The following is a 20,087-nucleotide window of genomic DNA, read 5'->3' as shown; positions in this document are numbered from 1 at the left end:
CCATGGAGGAGGATCAAATCAGCATTTTCTTCATAGATGTTGACAAAAAACACGCTCAGATTCTTGCTCCATGCTTCTTTTACTTTTCCAATGTCCTCACATATCATCTGCTTTGTCCTCACAGGTTTCTCCTCCCTCTCTCTGGGCGATCAGATGAGTCTACTGCAGAGCGCCTGGATGGAGATCCTCATCCTCAGCATCGTGTTCCGCTCCCTGCCTTACGAGGACGAGCTGGTGTACGCTGAGGACTACATCATGGACGAGGAGCACTCGCGGCTGACGGGCCTGCTCGACCTCTATGTCTCCATTCTGCAGCTGGTCCGCAAGTGCAAGAAGCTCAAAGTGGAGAAGGAGGAGTTTGTCACCCTCAAGGCCATCGCTCTTGCCAACTCAGGTGAGGTTTCTTCAGCAAATGGATACAAAATAATAAATAACATCCAGGTGTCATGATTTTTAATTGAATCTAATTCTGAAAACATTATAATTAACACTTCATTATTATTTAATATAAAGTGTCATTACTAAAAAAGGGATTTTATTGTCTCCATGATCCTTTGTCTCATTTTCTACATTTTAAACGGAAACTTTAAACTCTTTGTCTCTTAATAAAAAGAACATTACGTGTATCGTGTGTATATCAAAGTTGGAACAAAAAATTAAAGATAAAAATTAAACCTTGGAAAAAAATGCATGTGTAACTACAACTTAATATTAATGATCACAATTTTATGTTGAAGTTTCTAACAGCAGAACAAAACAGTTCAGAAAAATGAGTCCATATTCAAATATTTATTGAGTCTTTCCCAGTCTTTATGTTTGATATTATGGTAATATTTATATATTTATTTGTGATGTCTGGATCTATTTTAGATCATATTTATTTTAATAATAATAATAAGTTATTTTGCTAGTTTTGTTGGATAAATTATCAAATTCATATGACACAACATTCAAATAATACCAAAGTTATAAACACATTTTCTAAAATTAAAATTCCACTTCTCCCAGCCCATCTCTCTGAGTAATGAACCCTGGACACTATAATGTCCAGAAAGAGTGAGATAATGTCTGACACAGTTCCAGAAGTGACATTTCTTAGTTTTTCAGGAGTTTTTCAGTGTAACCTTTAGTTTGGAGCATGAGATGGAGAGATGGAGCGAAGATAAGGGCAGTGTGTGAGCGGGGAAAAGAGAGATGGAGGAGTGAGCTTTTTTTAATTGAACACCTTCCATGTTGTGGTATTTCTCCTGCCCCCCCCTCTCTCTCTTTCTCTATCTCCATAACAGTAGCTGCAGGGCACAGCAGCTACGGGAGATAAATTTAGCATTTCATTAGGAGCACAGGGGCTGTCAATAAAATGTGTTAAGTCGAATGGAATGAGTATCAGGGAGTGATAGGCCTCGTTTGTTCCGATGCCGAGACGGCACGCTGCTATCGACAGGCTCCTTTTGAGGAGGCAGGACCTGTCCCGCTCTGATCAATGCATGCCTGGGTCACTGGGCCGCTTTCCCTTGTTTTGTCCCCGGCTGAAAAATGAAAATGCTGATGTTAGAGCTTTGCTTTCAGACGACAGGGCTTTGGGAAGGGAGAGAGAGAGAGGAGAGCTGGGGGTCGAGGAGGAGGAGGAGGAGGAGGAGGAGGAGGAGGGTGTCCAGAATGTTAGAACAAGGTCTCAGGGAGATCGCTCTCCCGGGAGCCCCTCTGTCTGACAGCTGTGAAAATTCATAGCCATTGATTTTGTAATTAGCAGTTTATCAATCGGATCGACGTGGGCTCACTGATGGATTGCGAGGAAATTGTTTCTTCAAAGTTGTTTTTTTAAAGTCCACCCCTCCTCCAAGGATTACAAGCTGCACGCTTGTTTTCTCCTGGCCTCTTCTCCTATTCATCTGTTGAGTTATCTCTCCCTCTTTTTGTTTTGTCCTCTTTTTTTTCCACATCACTGCAAATCATTCAGCACAAATTAGATCTTAGGCTCATTTTTGTTTTGGTTTGTTTAAAAGACAGAACAAAATATTGTTTCAATTTGTTAAAATAGATTCTGAATCCAGCCTCTGTGAAAAGAACAAGAGATAATTATGTCACCACATCCTCATCTGAGATTTTTTTTTCTTTTTTGCCTTTTGTTCTTCCATCCCCCTCACCCCCCTCCCTCACTCCCCCCCACATTCACTTTACAAAACGACCTACTTCATTTTACCACTGTGGATTTGAAAACCGTCAGGGTGAGAAATGTCTCAAGGTCTTGGGAATACAGTTGTTCCAGTCAATGAATTTGGGGCGAAGTCTGAAATCTGTTTTGCCTTTTATTGTCCCGTGTGGTAAAATATGCACCGCCAAGGTGAGACGAGTCAGGCAGCCAATGACACGCCGCCTCCAGAGTGCCAGACACCGGTTAACCAGTGAGAGAAAACAGCGACCCCGAGGCTGTCCCTGAGAGAGGCAGGGCGGTAGAAAAAGAGACAGAGGAAGGCGAGAATGAGAGAGGAAAGCTGTAACACAATGTACAGTAGGATCAGTAAAAAAAAAAAAACAGTGGCAGTGTGGCGAAACATTATAGGAGCAGAGAACACCGGAGAGACGCCAGACTGAAACTAAACACTGCTCCAAAATCAGCAAAGAGGGGAGGGGGAGATTTGGGCTGGCTGAATGAGAATCAGTGTTTCAGTTCACACGGCAACAAAGAGAACACGATTCTAAAAAGAAAACAGAACTTTTACATGGAAATGTTTACATGACAGTTTTTAGGTGCTACATTTAATAACTGTTTTAATAGTGTATCTAGACGCTCGCATGGTCATGAAATTAAAAGGTGTTGTTTTTCTCTCAGGCCTGTTTATAGCGTCCAATTCTCTAATGGAGCCCCCTCGTTTTTTTCTTCTCCTTCTTTTTTTGTGTTCGAAAACAATCTGTCCTTTGGAACAGCGAGGTGTTTAATGTGTACTCACTCAGCCCAGATTGGGTGCTATTCATGCCATTGTTGCTGGAGGATAGCATTGATTTTCAGTCTTGCTGGTCAAGGGCCATATGAATATCCCGCCCAGGCCCCTGAAGAATAAATATATAAATAAAGAAAATAAAACAGATGTTTTTTTTTCTTTTTTATGATCTGTTCTTTATCTTGTCAGTGTGTGAGTTATATTGATAATGTTCTCCTCACCTTCCAGCTTCTGACGGAGCAGTAAAGATCAGTCATGAGATTTAATTTTGCTTTAGAAAAATCAATTTCACATCCCTGTTCTGTTGTAAACTACAATTCTCTGTTACCTTTTTTATTTCTATATTTGAAAATCCATCCTCTTCAATCTCCTGTCTCTGTTCTCCTACCATCAGACTCTATGCACATAGAGGACATGGAGGCAGTCCAGAAGCTCCAGGACGCTCTGCATGAGGCCCTGCAGGACTACGAGAGCGGCCAGCACCAAGAGGACCCGCGACGGGCAGGCAAGCTGCTCATGATGCTGCCTCTGCTGAGGCAGACGGCAACCAAGGCCGTGCAGCACTTTTACAGCATCAAAGTGCAGGGCAAGGTGCCCATGCACAAACTCTTCCTAGAGATGCTTGAGGCCAAGGTCTGATCGATGGTGAGAGTACGGAAAGAGACTTGAACGAAACCAGGAGAGGAAGACCCCCAAGAACTGAGGCAGGACAGAGACCAATCTCTCTTACTCCCCCTCCTCCTGGAACCCCGGACACTGAATAAAAAAGAACAAAATGCAAAACTTGGTTATTAGTATAAATATAAAAATGATGCAGATTAATTTAAAATATATAAGAAATACTATGTACAGTAATAATTTTTTGTTTTTTGTTAATTGTCAGTGGTCATACTGTAAATGAAGGACCCCGCTGCCCCTCAGCATCTTCAGAACAAAAAGCTGCCAGATCTTGATAACAAGAAAAAGCGTTTTCTTTTTAAATTGTTCTGAAGACAGCCGAGGTGTCGACATCCATAAACAGACTCACTTGTCTCACAGCTGTGTTTTTGCCTGGACTTTACCAGGACATGTATATATTTATTAATGGAAGACTGAGTGTACAGTTCAAAGTCTGGTGACCTTGGTGGCCATTTTCTCTTGTTCCCCTCCTGGAAAAAAAAGACCTAAATGTGAACTCTTATCAGTTTAAATGTACTTGGATATACCTCTCAGAGCAGTAAGCCGTGTGATCTTTGTGGATCTGTCTCAGACTGGAAGACTTGCTGGTCCCATGTTTAACCAAACTAGCATAGGCAGGTAAAAATAGTCAGTTGTCTTATTCTGTAGTAACTCAGCAATAAAGGGAGCTGTGGAGAAAACAGGCATAACCTCTATCGTTCATGTGCTTTACAATGCTGCTGTTGCTGTAAGACCATGCCTGTGAGTCTCTGTCCCACCAGTTTGACACACCACTGCACCACTGTCGCACACTAGTGTTCCTCCTCTCCTTGTGTCGGTGCTCTTCATGCAACCCATTGAACCCCAAATTTGGTCATTGTTTAAGGCCGTGGAAATTGCCTCTTGGCATGCAAATAGATGACCTGATTCACGCTAGGTGAAAGATGATCAGCAGGTTTGGCGTTGGCAGTATCAAAGGATTTATGCCGAGTGGCATACGTCCAGGAGATTCCATGTTCAAACAATCAGAGGCCCATATGTCAACCACTCTATTTTGGGCCCCTTTAAGCCTGTGGCAGAGTCATCCCACACACAGGGAGCAAGGTGCCCAGCATCTGCTCTCACCATTTTAGACACCTCCCTTCTTTTAATAGCTGCGCCCGCGTTTATAGAGCTTCACCCAAACGGAGGTAAACGGCAGGTGCAGAGCAGGAGTGGTGGCACTTCACACTGGGTTTATTTTTAACCCAGCGGGAGGTTGTTGTCTTTGCGGCCTCCCTCCCTCTTGAAGTACAGTAGACACGTGGATCACTTCTTCTTGACCTCATGTTGACTCAACGACCGGTGCAGAGCAGAGTAACACCCTCCACACCGGCCAGGAGGCGGATGAGCATCCGTGTGAGGAGCGCTCGGGATGCCCAAGCATGCACATGTGAATAGCTATGCAAGAAATAAAGTGTCAGCAGCAACACAGCAGTGTGTCAGTACAAGGTGTGATCTCTGGTGGGAGACACTGATCTCCCTCTCTCTGTATTCAGCTCCATGTCCACTGCGCTGGGTGTGAGTAACACTGTAGTCCACTCCACTCCTCTCCATGCGAGGGGGGGTGGGGGTGTGTCAGAGGTGAATGCTTATACTACTGGGATTTTATGTGATGTGATAAATTGTGGCACTGTCACAACAATATGATACTGTGATCAAAGGAATCCCTGACATTGCAGTAGGGTTGAGTTGCCGCCATGCTTGCGATATCACTGGCTAGCACTGATCCTGCAACCTGATTGGCCACATTATGGAGGGTGCCTAGACCCACTCCAGCACCCAATCATCGCAACTTTGACTAGTTGCTGTCCAGTTAACAAGCTCCACTGTAGAGGGTGACAGTATAACTTGAGTTATTTTGCTGTTGTGCAATACAACAGGGACCAATTCTGACTGAAACCATGCTGAAAGCATGCTTTTACTTGGATTTGGGAGAATTTATGTGCTAATAAGTAACATATTGTAAATCCCTCTAATCACAAACATGTAACTTGTAAATCAAAAGAACTATATTTGATTTGCTCCACTGATAAAAAAAACCAACCTTTTGTGCTTGTTTGAATAAAAGTGCAGTATAAATAAAAACTTTTGCAGAAAATCTTTACAACTAGAATTTTGTAGAGGCCCAACATGATCAGCCATAAGAATCATAAATAATGGGAGTCCTCTCCTCTCCCTTTCTTCTTTTTCCTGTTAATACGGCACTGTGTTACACAAAAGAACATGTCTTACATTAGAAGCTGTGTCTAAGTATGTAAATATATAAGTGTGGATACAGTACGTTGCCGAAATACCATTGAAAATAAGGTATGCAGCGCCCTGCTGACTACTACCTCATTATAATATTGTCAATATTTCACTGATTCCTCACATTATCCTCACGTGTGTGACATACCTGAGCCATCCATGTTTTTACCCAACACACTGCTCCTCCCTCAGTGCTCCTGCCAAAACATTTGTAACCGTAGTTATCAATCTGTTCCCATTTATTCTTCATTGATCTGTTTGTAAAGGTAAAGCATGCTTCACGTCCATCACGGGACTCGGCCATCAGTGGGCGTGACCCCTCCTCTTTTGGTTACAAAGCGGGTATGTGTTTTTATGAACATCAGTGTGTCAGAATTGGTCCCTCGATGATAAATTGCAGACAGGGGCAGGTGACTGATTTCCTGCATCTGTGCTCTGAGTATTTATGGTGTGAAATATATCATTTGGCGATGGTGTACATTGATATCTCTGATCGTTGAATCACCAATATCTGTGTAACTTTTACGTTTTGATTTTCAAAAAGGTAAAGGATCAATGAATTAAATACTCCCTGAACTCTGTGATTCTTTTGTGGTCTGACTAAAATCTGTTGCAGCTTTGTGAGGCAGCTAGTGTCAGCATGCTAACACAATAACTGCTTAATCATGCTAAGTTTAGAAGGCTGAATGTTTACCATGTTCATCATCTTAGCTGAGAGTGGTAGCATGCTAATAGCAGCACATAACATGATTGGCATCCAGATAAAGGGTGTCGAATACTGTACAGACTGAAAAGTATCTTGAGGCAAATTTGGTATTTTACTTGACCTTATCTAAGACCAAATGTTATCTTTACAGGTATTTGGCTAAAATGATTACCCATGACAAATAGAGACAAGCAAGGAAGTCACCAGAGTTTAAACTTTCCATTCTAAAACAGAAAGATTGACCATTGTCTACCTTCAAACGCATTTCAATGAATGCAACTTTCACAGTCATCAGACTTGACCAATGCAAATGAAAGTATTTCTCAATCTGAGGTATCGTAAGTGTTACTGAGTAACTTTTTTTCGGAAGATTCCTCAACAAGTCTGTTTGGCCTTAAATGACTAAATCATGTTGGGGGGAAAAACACAAGAACTTTCACCTGACACTTCTAGAAATGGATCTTTACAAAATAACAAGCAATTCCAAGTTTGTGAAGACAAAGGGAGCTGTGTTGTAGGTATTGCAACTATTCTTCCTTTAACTTTTGCTGGCAAATATACATTTCAAATAACAGGTTTACGTGTATGTAGACTTGTTCTTGGGTATCTGAAACACAACAGCTTTTTTCTTGGATCTTCAAAAACTAAATCTTGAAGTGTAAACTTGCCGTGTTGAGATATTTCCCAGCTACAGAAATGGGAATAAGGCTTGAAACATTCTGATAATTAACTGCTTTTGTAAAAACACTGAACATTAAATAACAGCTGTTTAAAAAAATAGCACCATCATGTGATTATTAAGTCTAGGGAGGTAACATAAAGTCAAATAAATGACTAATTTGTAGCCATCCTTGCTATGTGGCACCCCAATTAGTTGGTTAAACAAACTATTAATATCTTAATAAGGCCGGTCATACGTTGTGTCTAACCTTGGTACACTAGCTAGTGCTGTCATCCAATGGCTACAGCCACAATGTGATAATGCTCTACAACAACAGACGATGTGGTTTGGCATTATTTAGACCTGAAAAATGAAGATCAAGATGTATGAATTGGTTAAACACCAGCAGACAAACATAGTGATGTGTAACCAGCACAGGCATGTGAATGTTTACCTGTAAAGAGGCATGAGGTCTGGTCGTGCTAACCTTAGCCACACTCAAATTGACATTAAGACGTGTCAAATCATGGTGCTTAATTCTGAATTTCCGACCGTATTCTTACTCTTAGACTAGCTGGCGAGTCGCAATTTTAAATTTAGTCATTTTGGGTCATCCCTCATTTAGTCACTTACCCTGTGAAACAAACCTTAACCTATCCCTTCCCTCTGCTCAGTTTTTTAACCCATTCTTCACCAGCCATTCAAACACACTGACTGACGAGGAGTTCAGCTAGAGGACAGAACAAAGATCAGACCAGAGCTCTCAGCTGACCACAGATGCTTTTGCAGCAAGTGAAGCGAGCCAGACCAAGATTCACACAGGCCACCCAACCACCCAGCCATCACCCACAGCCTGTGCAGGGCCAGGAGCTGTTGAAAATGGATCCGTCACAGGAAACAGGCAGACACGCTAACGCTGATGGTGGCAGGGGGGGAAGCGAGGGGCTGCAGCTCCATTATTTCTGGAAGCTGATATTCCAGGGAGTTAAAGTATTCCCTTCTCTATATAATTATAAGAGCCAATTTCCCTTTTTGAAATAATGTCTTGCTAACCAATTAATTGTAATAATCCTCTTTGTGGAAACAATGGCATCACAAGACAAGACGGGAAAAGAAAAAGGAGATTTTGAGGCACACACAAATAAAATGTAGAGCACGGCTGCCAAACGCTGTATTTTTAAAAGCAATGTGCCGCTCGTTTCTCATGCAAATCATCCGGTTGGACCAGATATTGCCATCAATAAGTTTCCCACAGATACAGTAGCCAGGCAATCATTTACCTCCATTGACAGGTCAAAACACCTTTCATTAGAGTTACGAGGCGTCTCATCAAGATGCGGCCGCGCTCGCAGCTGTACGACTGCTGTGTATTGCTTAAGTGTGTTTCATTATTCCCAAAGCAGCGTTGATGATGGCGAGGGAAAGGATTACACGTCAGGGTGAGTGATTGGGTTTGAACAGAGCTGCTGCATACACTTTGTATCAACCCAGGGCTCAAATTACACTTAGGTTGAAAACGGAGCACGCAAATGCCCAGGAGAGCTTGTGGCACAGAAATGAAGAGTGGGCCACCATCTCTTTCTCTCTTTTCTCTGATACACACACACACTCACACACACTTTTCATCTCTTTCTTTTGTCAAATTCTCTTTTGACCCCCCTTTCCTGCGCTCTTCTCCTTGTTTTTGAGACTCAACCATCCTTTATGGGCTTTCTTATTGTTCCTCTGATTCTGTTATGTGTATTTATTGCTCCATTTGTGAAATTGGAGGCACCGGCCGACAAGCCTATTACTATTCAATAACAGGAGCCGGGCATTTTCACAACCATGGGCTATCAATGTCCCAGACAGAAACGTTACGTCACATCAATTTCAAACAGCAGACAGATTGTTTGACTGTTGTTGAGGATTATACTGGAGGGAAAAAATTCTGCCACTTTCCAGCTGCGTCTGATCTTCGACAAAAGGACACTGAATCAGCCGAGGAGTGGATCTATTCCCTCATAGATCCTGGTTACTGCTGTCCTCTTCCTACCTGTCCTACTAGCAGTATCTGAGCCACACACCCCTCCACACCTCTGACCCTGCCCCTGACTCTCTTTGGCTGATCAATAGACTGTCAAAGTGCCTAGCAGGCACACGGGCCAGGGCCATCTGAGATTTCGCCCTCTCATGGTCCATCTTCACTGTTTTAAGTGCATTTATCAGGTTACACACGCCGGCTCTCCTCGCTGCTTAATGCACAGCTGAGTGTAGCCGTCCTAAAAAGCCTTAATGGCTAGGAGCAGACCTTTGTCCCAATTTCTCTACAGTGAAAAATAGGGGAGCACAAAATGGATTTTTGTTGAGCTGATACTGATATCTGATAATAACCTGCTCCTGGTGACTAATACTGATACGATCAACACTACTTATTTGACATTTCTGTATTTTAAAATGTGTAGTTTGTGCACACCTGAGAGTACAAAAGGCTTAGGTTTGGTGAGTAGTGATGCAACACTACTGCACTGTTAAAAGATACATTTCACAAGAACTCCAGGTCAAACAGGAAAGTATTATGCAAGTTGAAAAATTAGTCTAATTTAATAAAAACATCATCAAAGTACTTCAAGTTTGAGCTGCCACAAAAGAGCTAAGCATACAGGTGAAGCTATTTAGACCGATATGAGCGAGCAACCACATCACTAAAGACAGCAGAGCACTATTTTATAGATTGTGAATCATCACAGACCTGTGGATAAAACTACATCAAAAGTGAACTTGCTAAATGGAAGGCAACTTCAACATGGTGGAAGATTTGGATCTAATGGACATCCTCAGGTTGGCATGTTGAGACCAGTCATATACCTTACCATAGCGGTCAACAGTAGTTTCATTCATCCATGGTTTAAGATCCAGTGCAGCTTTTATTTGAGTAAATCTAGATCAGGATCATCACAAAGTTTCAGTTCAATTATTTGAATACAAAATCAAGACTCTGCTAAGAATAGCTCGATGTTGATAACATGGAGTTGAAAATATTTTGAAATGGAATTTTAAACAAGCAATTAATAATGTGATTAATCTCTATTAAGTCATACAATGTAGTGCTTAATTGTTCCCCCCCCAAAAAAGTATTACAGTTCTGATCAGAAGTCCATGTGTCCGTGGTAAAACAAATGTCTCTGATGATGCAGTCAATCAGACTTTGAATGTGTTTAGAAACAATATTATTCAGGGCAGGTAGGTATACAACTGCAAAGTACTGGCAGCTTGAATATGAATATTTCACAGGCAGAAAACTTGAGCAAGACCAGACTCATTTGTGAATGGCCATCTGCCTCAAAGGCAAAGAAGTGGGACAGCCAGAGAAGCAGAAAAAGAACAATGGATAGAGACAGGCAATCAGAGTAAAAGACAACACAAAATCATGAAAATTGAATAATAAAAGTAGAAATATCATTTAAATCAGGAAAAACTAATAAAATATGATGATCTAATAAGTATCAGTTTTTTTAATTCAGATCTTTCATTCCTGAAGAAACGTTTATATATCTGGGCCATACTGTGGTCCATCACAAAGAGCTGCATGAACAAGCTTCACTATTTCAGCTGATAAAAGAAATTACATGAACCCACAATCCCCCAGGGGACAAGCCTCTAAGGACACAAAAAGGAGCGCACCACCGGGGTGCAGCCACACAGGATGCCTGACTGTCCTTTGCTGCAGCAAAATACAGCTTTGAAGTAAAAAACCAGGGCTCTTGTGTTCCTTCACACTTTAACACTGTAGGAACACAACACAACTATGAGGGAGCAAGCAGGTAATAAACCATAAATACACACACACACACTCACACACAAGATAACTGCATGTGAAGGGTTTTGTTCCTTCATTTGAGATTTATTTGCCCAACTGTATCTTTATCTGTGCTGCTCACTGATATGAAGTGTGTGTGTGAGGTGTGTGTGTGTGTGTGTGTGTAGAAATATTTCCGACTATCTGCTCAATGTATCTCCCTACACCCAAGGAAAACACTGTGCTGGGATATGTGTGTGCGTGTGTGTGTAGTTAGGTGTTTCTCCCCTCTGTTTTATTGCCTCTGCCATGTATTCACACGTTCTTATGGGCTTTCCCAATTTAACCGCTGGTTTGGAAATAATGAAGGGAGATAAGGAACGCAGATAAGCATAGATACGTCCATCAAATGGAGAAAAACTCAGAGTGTGTGCTCACTTCACAGGCGTTTAACACAATTACAGTGATATTACTGCAGTCAGACCTGAGTTTGAGATTATTCTGAGACATTTGATTCATCGGAGTGTGCAGGTGTAATGGTGAGAATTTCATGTAACATTTAAAGACGTTTAAGGGATAAAGTAACATAAGAAATGTCTGTATTTATACTTTTTTAAATAATTATGCAACCAAATAAGTTCTTAATTGATTTAAAAGTTTGAAGTCCCTACATATCCTGCCTTCAAAATAGGGCGCAAGGCTGATAAACATTTTCCATATAGCTCTGTACAGATCCTCGGTCCTGTGGATCCTGGGATTTCCTTGGGTCCTCAGAGCAGAGAGGAAATGGTCAGCCTCAACTCCAGAGGGAGGCCACGGATGAGCCTGACCTTTTCCTCATGTCAAGCAAAGGTTAGAAATCTCCACTGGCCTTAAAGCAAATGCACTTGTTTGCCATAATGGAGGAGGCCCCTGTCTTCTTTCAGCTAGAGACCAGGTCTGGTCCCTGAAGAGTTCCCTCTGATGGAATTCTCTGCACAGACACACACTCATACACACACACACACACACACACGCCCACACACACTCACGCCCACACACACACACGCCCACACACACACACACACATATATGTATAGAGTACTGTTTCTGTTGCTGCCTGCTCTGCTCTATGATTAAGTTCAAGTAACTGCCAAACCTTCCTGCATCAAACAAACCAAACTCCATGTGTTTGGTTTTTTTTTTATCATATTTTACATGCAGTATTTTCAGGTGATAAAAAGCACTGCATCACTCGTTGTCATTTGAATTCCCAAGGAAAGATGAACCGACAACTGCATGATGGGACCACACGCCATGTGAAAAGCAGATCCCCGATCAACCTGCGAGGAAATCAGCCGTCCCTTATCCTCTTATACAAGATACTCTGTCGAAATCTCATAAATATCAGAAAGACACTCCGTCTGGAGCCTATAGACATATTGTACATCATATAACACATATGACCGGTCGTAATTCACACATTTATATTCATAAACGTGATTTTGTATTTAAAATATGACTCATAAAGCGTGATATATGGAAATTGACAGATCATATGTGATTCCTGAATTAAATATCATATAGATCACATGTTTTATGTCCCTTTCTCTCCCTTCTCCTTGCCGGAGAAAGGAGCCTTGACCACGCGGGTAATTTACAGTGTTATGGGATGAGCGCAAAACATGCTGTAAATAAATAAGAGTCGACCCATTTCATTTGAGTTAGCCCCCCCCCCCCCCCCCCCCCCCCCCACCTCATCCCTGTGTTCCCCACCCCGCTACCCCTCTGAAGTGGTGATGTCCCATCACTGGGTGCATCTGTATATCACCCGGAGAAGAGGGGGAGGCAAATGGGGCAGCAAGCGACACTATGCAGTCCATTTGCTAATTTCAATATGGTGTACGTCTGTGTGGGTATGGCCTTGGGCACTGTAGCTACCCCCCCCCCTCCCCCCCTGCCCCCCTACTTGGTTTACCGGCGCTCCCCTCCATCTCTCCCCTGTGTCCCTTTGACCTTGCACTCAATCACAAACAAACCTCACACACATTCGACACAACACACAAATATATATTGACTCTAGAAGATACACCCACCACATCTGCTTTCCAGCTTCTGGTTTTAAACAACACGCACAACCACTGTCATACAAATTTATTCATATCACCGTCTGGTTATTTCCCTTTTCAAGTGTCACTCGTGCAAAATGCATCAACCCAAAGTGCCTCTGATGCTGTCAATGCAAAGGTTGCCTCTGTCAATGCCTGACGAGCATCAATACCTGCAGCAGCAAGACTCCTCGTGTTGCCTTTGTGCAGTAAAAGCTCACATATTGGCAGGCATTTTCGGACCCTTTCAGAGGAATTAACACAGTCAATGAGCACAGACAGGGGATAGATTGTTGTACAAATGTGTGTGTCTGTGTGTGTGTGTGTGTTTTTGAATGGGCTCTGTGGCCCCAGCAGAATTCAGATCCGCTGCAGAATTTCCATTTTTGAATTGCTGTGATTTGCCCAATAACTGTCTACATGGACGTGCCTATGATCATAGCCCAGCTGCACAGTTCAATGTCAAATGAGCAAATTAGGGCAGCTTTTTTTCTAAAATTGATTTTCCAGGTATCACGGTCCACCTTTAGCCTTCTTGCATGCTTTGAGAGTCAATCAGATATTTTAAGAATGTGCAAAAACAAAGAAAAAGTTACTTTATTTCTCACCGTGCATCACTTTCGGATGATTTAAGTCCCTTTGTTTTTTTTCCTGTGAGCCCCAATTAAACTTCCTGAATGCAACATTGTCCAGGTGTTGCAGTTTGTGCCCATCTATAACCTCCATACAGATAAGTGTCTATATGCCTTCCCTCATCCTCCCTCTCCTGTCATCAGTACATTTGCAGGAGTGTGAGTGTGAGTGTGAGTGTGTGTGTGTGTGTGTGTGTGTGTGTGTGTGTGTGTGTGTGTGTGTGTGTAAGTGTGTGTGTGTGTGTGAGGAATAGGTGTTGGAGCATAAGCAGAGGGAATATTACACAATCCTCTGTGCATTATTGTAATTAGATTTCCCAGGATAGCTCAATTAAGTCATACAGCTCCGGGGACCCACTGGTTTGTGGTTTGACACTCGCTCACAAGGGGTCCAGTGTGTTAAGTAAGGCAGAGAACTATTAAAATGGTCACTATGTCCTTTTAAGTCAAACAGCTCTGCATTTCTCCCTCCATATGCACGTCTGTTTTTTTACCGCCTGTTTTTTCTGCTTACACAGAGGGCAGGTAGAGGTAGAGCGCACACTGCAGCTCAGCTCTGCTGCTGTTGAAGAATGAAGGACATGCAGCGCACAGTTACCCGAGGACAGCCCTGTAATGTAATGTAATGTATATTCTAATGAGAAGAGCTCCATCTATGGACCACCTGTTGAACTGCATTCATGATTAAAGAAAGTCAGAAGAAGCTCCAGTGTGTTGGAGAAAAATCTTGTTGTGGTAAATGATATCAAAGAAGTATTTTAAGCAGCTGCAGGATGAATGTGATGGACGCTGCGTGTTACAGTAGAGGTCAGCTTTAAAAGGCCGTCCTGGCTTCCTGTGATTATTTATTTGTATGAATGGCAACAAAACGTGAATATGTGTTGGAGGAATTGCACGTCATGTGTGGTGACAAAGGGAGATTCAGCACTTTTGATGATATGTGGTTACATTACTGGTCTCAAGGCTGGCGCCGAGTTTAAATGCTCCAGTAACATTTCCTTTTATTTATATCCGCAGACCTTGGCTGAAATAAATGAGTTGAGACAAGTGTGAGGGGGCCCGATGTTACGAACAATTTCTTCCTGACATCACGGAAAACGAGTATGCGCAAGACATTCAACTCTTTCACTGCCAGTGGCTGACAGGCTCGTCCCGGCTCGGCAGCGGGAGGCCTCTTAAAAAGATTCAATGTCGGCATCAACGTGAAAGTCGTTGCGTCATTATCTTAAATCTTAACTATCCAGCAGGATTAAAGTGTGAGAGACAACCATATCTGTCAGGGGTCGGCAGAAGATGTTTTATTCTCTGTGTACAGTCTCACACACGCTGAGATTCAGATCCCCGACCGAAGGGAAGAAAGAAGTCACTCCACGAGGGTCATTCTGCAGCCTGCCTTCAATTTACTGCCACTTTTAATATTCTGTCATAGTTAACATTTTTATTGCCCTCTTTTATAGCCATATCCTTATGTCCCGTGCTTATGAACTTTTCTATGCAAATCACTCACTTGGATCAAAAATGGAGTCTGGTGCTCTTTGTTATCAGGCAGCTGAGACATCAAGAAAAATCCTACGTTCATGTCATCAAACACAATCCTCCTCAGCTTGTGTGTGTATATATGTGTGTGTGTGTGTGTGTGTGTGGTCTGGCGGGCAAAGCGCTGCAGCTGTCCAGACAAAACAACTGAAGAAACAGACTCAGAAATTTGGAATCCAAAAAGAATGACGTCAGCTCACCGCAAAATATCCAGAACAGAGGACGTTTCTGGCTGCATGTGAGAAAGTCTACTGTGAGAACAAACAGTAAATCCTCCGCTGAGCCTAATGACTCTGTCTGTTTCTTTTTTTTCTTGTGGAGCTCCACATGGACTCACAAGGGACTGGTTTCTTTGTGCTCAACATTTGTACTTGCTTCAACTCACTGTATTTCCACACGCTCTTGTTTTCTCTTCCTCTGAGGCCTGACAGGCCAAGGGGAGAGAGGAGGAAGAAAAAAGAAACAAACCGAGAAGAGGAAGACAGGCACGAGCTGGAGATTTAGACTACATGGATATAAAGTTTATGAACACATTTAGATTTGCCCTCTGACGCTGCTATAGGTTACTCCGCTCTGTGCAATGACACAGAGACACATGGCTTTTAGTGGGCTGCAGTATAGATCATGCAGAGTGGGGGGAGAGTCGGGAGACAGAAAGGGATGCTGGGAGACTGACCAGTGGCCGGCAGGACTGGACTATTGTCCTGGTGCCATGGCGACTGGGACCAATCAATATCACATTAGTATGGATGCACTATATGGATACAAATATCCTGGTGGCTCTTGCTTTTATCTGTCTTTCACACACACTTTTACACACACACTTTTACACACACACACACACACACACACACACACACACACACACACACACACACACACACACACACACACACACACACACACACACACACACACACACACACACACACACACACACACACACACATACATACATACATACATACATACATATATGGGCTTTTAATGATGGTTGTATCTGATTGGGAAAAAGGTGCGTGGAGGAGAGGGCAGGCCTGACCAGGGTGATGTGTGGATGTGCAGGGGGCCTCTAAGTGCTCATGAATGGTCCTAATGAGGGTAGAAAATGGAGACATAAAGGGGGAATGGGTACACTTTTCACTTTAGTCTGACATACCGTTGCTGCCCCCCGAAGCCCTTGAGGGGGCATTTGGAGAGGGGTGCGACCATGCTTCAAATCCTCCTCCTCCTCCTCCCCGGACTAATTGTTGAGGATATTGACCTTGGGAAGGAGGAGAGAGCAAAAAGAGGGAGGGAGGGAGGGAGAGGGGAGATTGGGTGAAGGGTTGAGGTGGCTCACAGTTCAGGCCGCTCGTGTGACCTTACAGAGAATTTATTCCTTCCTCAAAGCAGCCCACACACACTGTTTACAGTTTTCTATGTGGCCATTTTGGAAGGAAGAAGGATTGCTTCAAATCAAAAGGCATCAATGAACGCGGCATCATAACTGCCAGAATCAATCAGTCCAATTTCAGGCCTCATTTTCAGCCTCATGTCATTGATTGGTAGCACACACAGCACTATCGGATCCATGCGGGGGTCTCATACGCACACATGCACAAACACACTAACACCCCCATGCCCCGTCCCTCGCCCTGACCCTGATCTGTGTTAGACAAGTTCACCATCCTGTTCTTCCTCAAGTCCCAGTCAATGAGTGTCGATACGCTGGATTGGCCGGGCGACAGGGGCTAGAAGCGGAGTCGATGAGGGGCTGATAAGCAGCGAGAGGCTGCTTTGTTTTAGTAATGACGGCTTAAAACGACACTCACGCACCTTCTGTTAACCCACAGCGTCACCTTAAACAACAAGAAGACATGTCAATACAGGGATGGACACAAAGTATGGAACCTTACTTAGGAGCAGCCACACACAAGTTCTGTGTTGACATTTATTTTTTGCACTTTAAGGGTACACTGTGTAGTCAACAGCTTCATCACATTTGAATCCTGCAGGAAAATCTGCAGGGATTTATTTCTTAATAATCAGCTTTGTAAAGACACGAGTATCTGGAAGTTTAGGAGCAGTAAAAAACTTCCTTTTTTATTTTTCATTCTGATTAACAACCATCTTAATGGCATTTTATAATGTTACATTAACACTTTAACGATTTAATACTCTTGGTTCTGCAAAGCAATATCCAAAGTTCATTAGAAGTAAATCTTATGTAATTACTGATGGCTCTGTGGTTATTGAAATAATAATTCTGATTTATACCTCAACAAGATATGTAGTGTGGAGGAAAATCAGGGATACACTAAATATTTTATCAGAGATGAATATCCATGAGGATGAACATATGCATCTGCACGCACACACACACACCCATATGGGGAAACGATTACATTTTAAGAAGCACGGGGCAAACAAAGTCAAATACAAGTCCTGTGATGATCAACACAGACACCTGAAGTACCTAACTTCTTACTGCTCTTTATGTCCACTTGTTCTGACCACTATTTTAAAGTGACTAGATCTACTACGAGGGCATTTAGTAAAGTCCAAAAACCACTCCCCTATCTCCTCCTGCACTGAAGTTTTTCCCCAAACTTTTATTTGAAGGAGTTATTGGCGCCACAATGTCCAATCACAGCACCTGTGTTGTCATTTGACACATTTGATTGACTCATATACTCCGGGTAACAGAGTTAATTTTACAATATGTAGGCATGGTTTACGGATGTAAAAAAGGGCTAAGATAATGTAAGTCACTGCGGTATAAAAGAGGGTTATTATGATATATTTATGACATTAATGTGGGAGGTGTAAGAAAATAAAAGAGTCATGTTTTCAATGGATCATTGCTCCTGTTAACATTTAGCATAAAGGCTGTTCCGCCGTTGCTTTGACCACTTGCTGTACTGTATGACTGCAAACAATAGCCTTTTACTAGAACGCCCTCCTCCCCCTCTATGACAGGCTTTTATGGCGTGACAGTTGCACTATACCTCCGCAATTACTTTTCAATTAGCGCGATGAACATTTCCAACACTGCAGCGCAATTATTTTATAGCCCAGTGTCTTAGCCCATTAATGGTGCTACCAACAGCACAGGAAGTGATAAACCATCTGGCCGGGCTCCCAAAGAGATAGAGCACACTTAATGGAGTGAAAAAGTAAAAGCAATTAATGTCACATTAATATAATGATAATAATGCCTCTACGTACAGCTCTGGCAGGCAGAGCAGGGGGACTGGGACAGGGCTTTCATAAGCGCCACTAAGCGGAGGAGAGGAACTCTGCTGGGACTCTGCACAGCCCCCCAAACAGCCTTCAGGACCGGGAAAACAATCTCACCGCAGCTCCTGCAGCTGTAATGTGCAGAATGGAAACATTACTCCAGCAACAGAGGAAAAACCTGAACTGAGGAGGGATCAGATGTGTGAGCAAGTAGTCGAGGATGTTGGATAATTAGTGTTGGCTCATCTGGATTATGGAAATGGGTTGTGGGTTTAAAAACAAATTCACTTTTATGTCAACACTGCAAAGGGAAAACACAAACACAGTACTTAAAAGAATGTTGCTGTACGTACTTCTCTTTGTCTGACTGTTTGTGTCTCTTTCTTTCTCTCTCTCTAGTTGGCCCATCCAGCCTCAGCAGATGGATGTTCACCAATAAGTCTAGTTTTACTTGAGGTTTCTGCTCTTACTCGGACGTTTTTCTCTGCAGTTCTTTCCAAATGCTTCCTCATGGTGGATTATTGTTGGATTGCTCTAAGTTAAAGAACAAAAAGTTCCTTCTTGTGACTTTGCGCACTTTAAAAACAAAAACAGATGGACCAATAGAATGATAGTGCTCCTCTTTTCTGCTTTCCTTTTGACAGTTTATCCCTGAAAAAAATAAAACATTACCTCAGAGTATGACATCATTCAAAATATTCTGGCACCTAGGTGACTTTATTTTGTCTATGCATGCATTTATGCAATTGCATGTGTGTATCAGCAGGGTGTAAGTGAATAATCAAAAAATAAAGTGTGTGTGAGTTTGTCTGCAAGTACACATGTTGAAAATAGGTTGAGTTTTTAGCCTCTCTCTCTCACTCGCTCTCACTCACACTCTCTGTATGTGTGTGTGTGTGTGTGTGTGTGTGTGTGTGTGTGGCAGCGCCTGTCTCAGGAGTAACTCCCCCTGTCCTATCTCCTGACCCCTCTGTGTTCCCGCCGCCCTGCTCTGTTTGTGTTAATTCCTCTACATCTCCAGGGTGGCTTACATTAGAATATCTTAACCACTGGGCTGCATTAGCATAGCGTGATGGATGCCGCTGAATCTCCATGCCAGATAATGTCCACATTTTGCATTTTAAACTAAGCTTCGCTATGGACGTGCTATCCATTTTCTCAGGGGGAAATTAGGTCCTGGTGGGAGAGCGCCTGGCACTCTGTCATCCCCAGCGAAGCTCTCTGCCCAGGTTTTATGACACCTCTGGGGCACCATACAGAGACAGGTTGAGGGTCATTGTCTAGCACTGGTCAGATGTGATGTCACATAAACACTTGGTAAACTTGGGTGTCAGTAAACTCCACTTGTTTTTTAAAAGCTGGCCAAAGTTGGGGATGGAGTGCTGAAATATTCATGTGTTTCCGTGTGTCCACCTGTCCGCCACTCTTTCTGCAATACACCTTGTATTTCCTCTCATGGAGTTACTTTCAAGTGAAGCGTGATAAATCATGCATAATTTCCATTTTAATCCGTATAGTCCTGCAGACGACTTGTGTGCATATGTCTCGGCGCAGCCAGACTGCCGTGGCTGCGAGGGGAG

At 42.8% G+C, this 20,087-nt stretch overlaps 1 protein-coding gene and 1 long non-coding RNA gene across 13 annotated transcripts in view; one reads left to right on the top strand and one right to left on the bottom strand.

The window, feature by feature from the left end:
• Nucleotides 1-6,469, top strand: part of esrrb (estrogen-related receptor beta) — a 44,674-nt gene extending 38,205 nt beyond the window's left edge. For all 9 annotated transcript variants that reach the window (XM_034675534.1, XM_034675533.1, XM_034675528.1 and 6 more), the window contains 2 exons: nt 125-394; nt 3,334-6,469. In XM_034675534.1, coding sequence (XP_034531425.1) covers nt 125-394; nt 3,334-3,578 — 515 coding nt within the window. In that variant the 3' untranslated portion in view covers nt 3,579-6,469. The remainder of the gene's footprint in view (nt 1-124; nt 395-3,333) is intronic.
• The window catches only part of LOC117806578, a 64,706-nt gene that overhangs the window by 17,817 nt on the left and 26,802 nt on the right, over nt 1-20,087 (bottom strand). Inside the window, exons 2-4 of one of the 4 annotated variants that reach the window (XR_004629698.1) lie at nt 16,445-16,549; nt 2,949-3,695; nt 2,294-2,433 (exon numbers count right to left, since the gene is read on the bottom strand). This is a non-coding gene — a long non-coding RNA (uncharacterized LOC117806578). Of the gene's footprint in view, nt 1-2,293; nt 3,696-16,444; nt 16,550-20,087 lie in introns of those variants that run through there. The other 3 variants (XR_004629696.1, XR_004629699.1, XR_004629697.1) reach the window with 3 other exon arrangements.

Source organism: Notolabrus celidotus, chromosome 22 (genome assembly GCF_009762535.1).
Source record: "Notolabrus celidotus isolate fNotCel1 chromosome 22, fNotCel1.pri, whole genome shotgun sequence".
Lineage (NCBI taxonomy): Eukaryota > Metazoa > Chordata > Actinopteri > Labriformes > Labridae > Notolabrus > Notolabrus celidotus.
The sequence above is the reverse complement of the archived record's forward strand: the minus strand, read 5'-3'. Positions and strand labels throughout refer to the sequence as shown.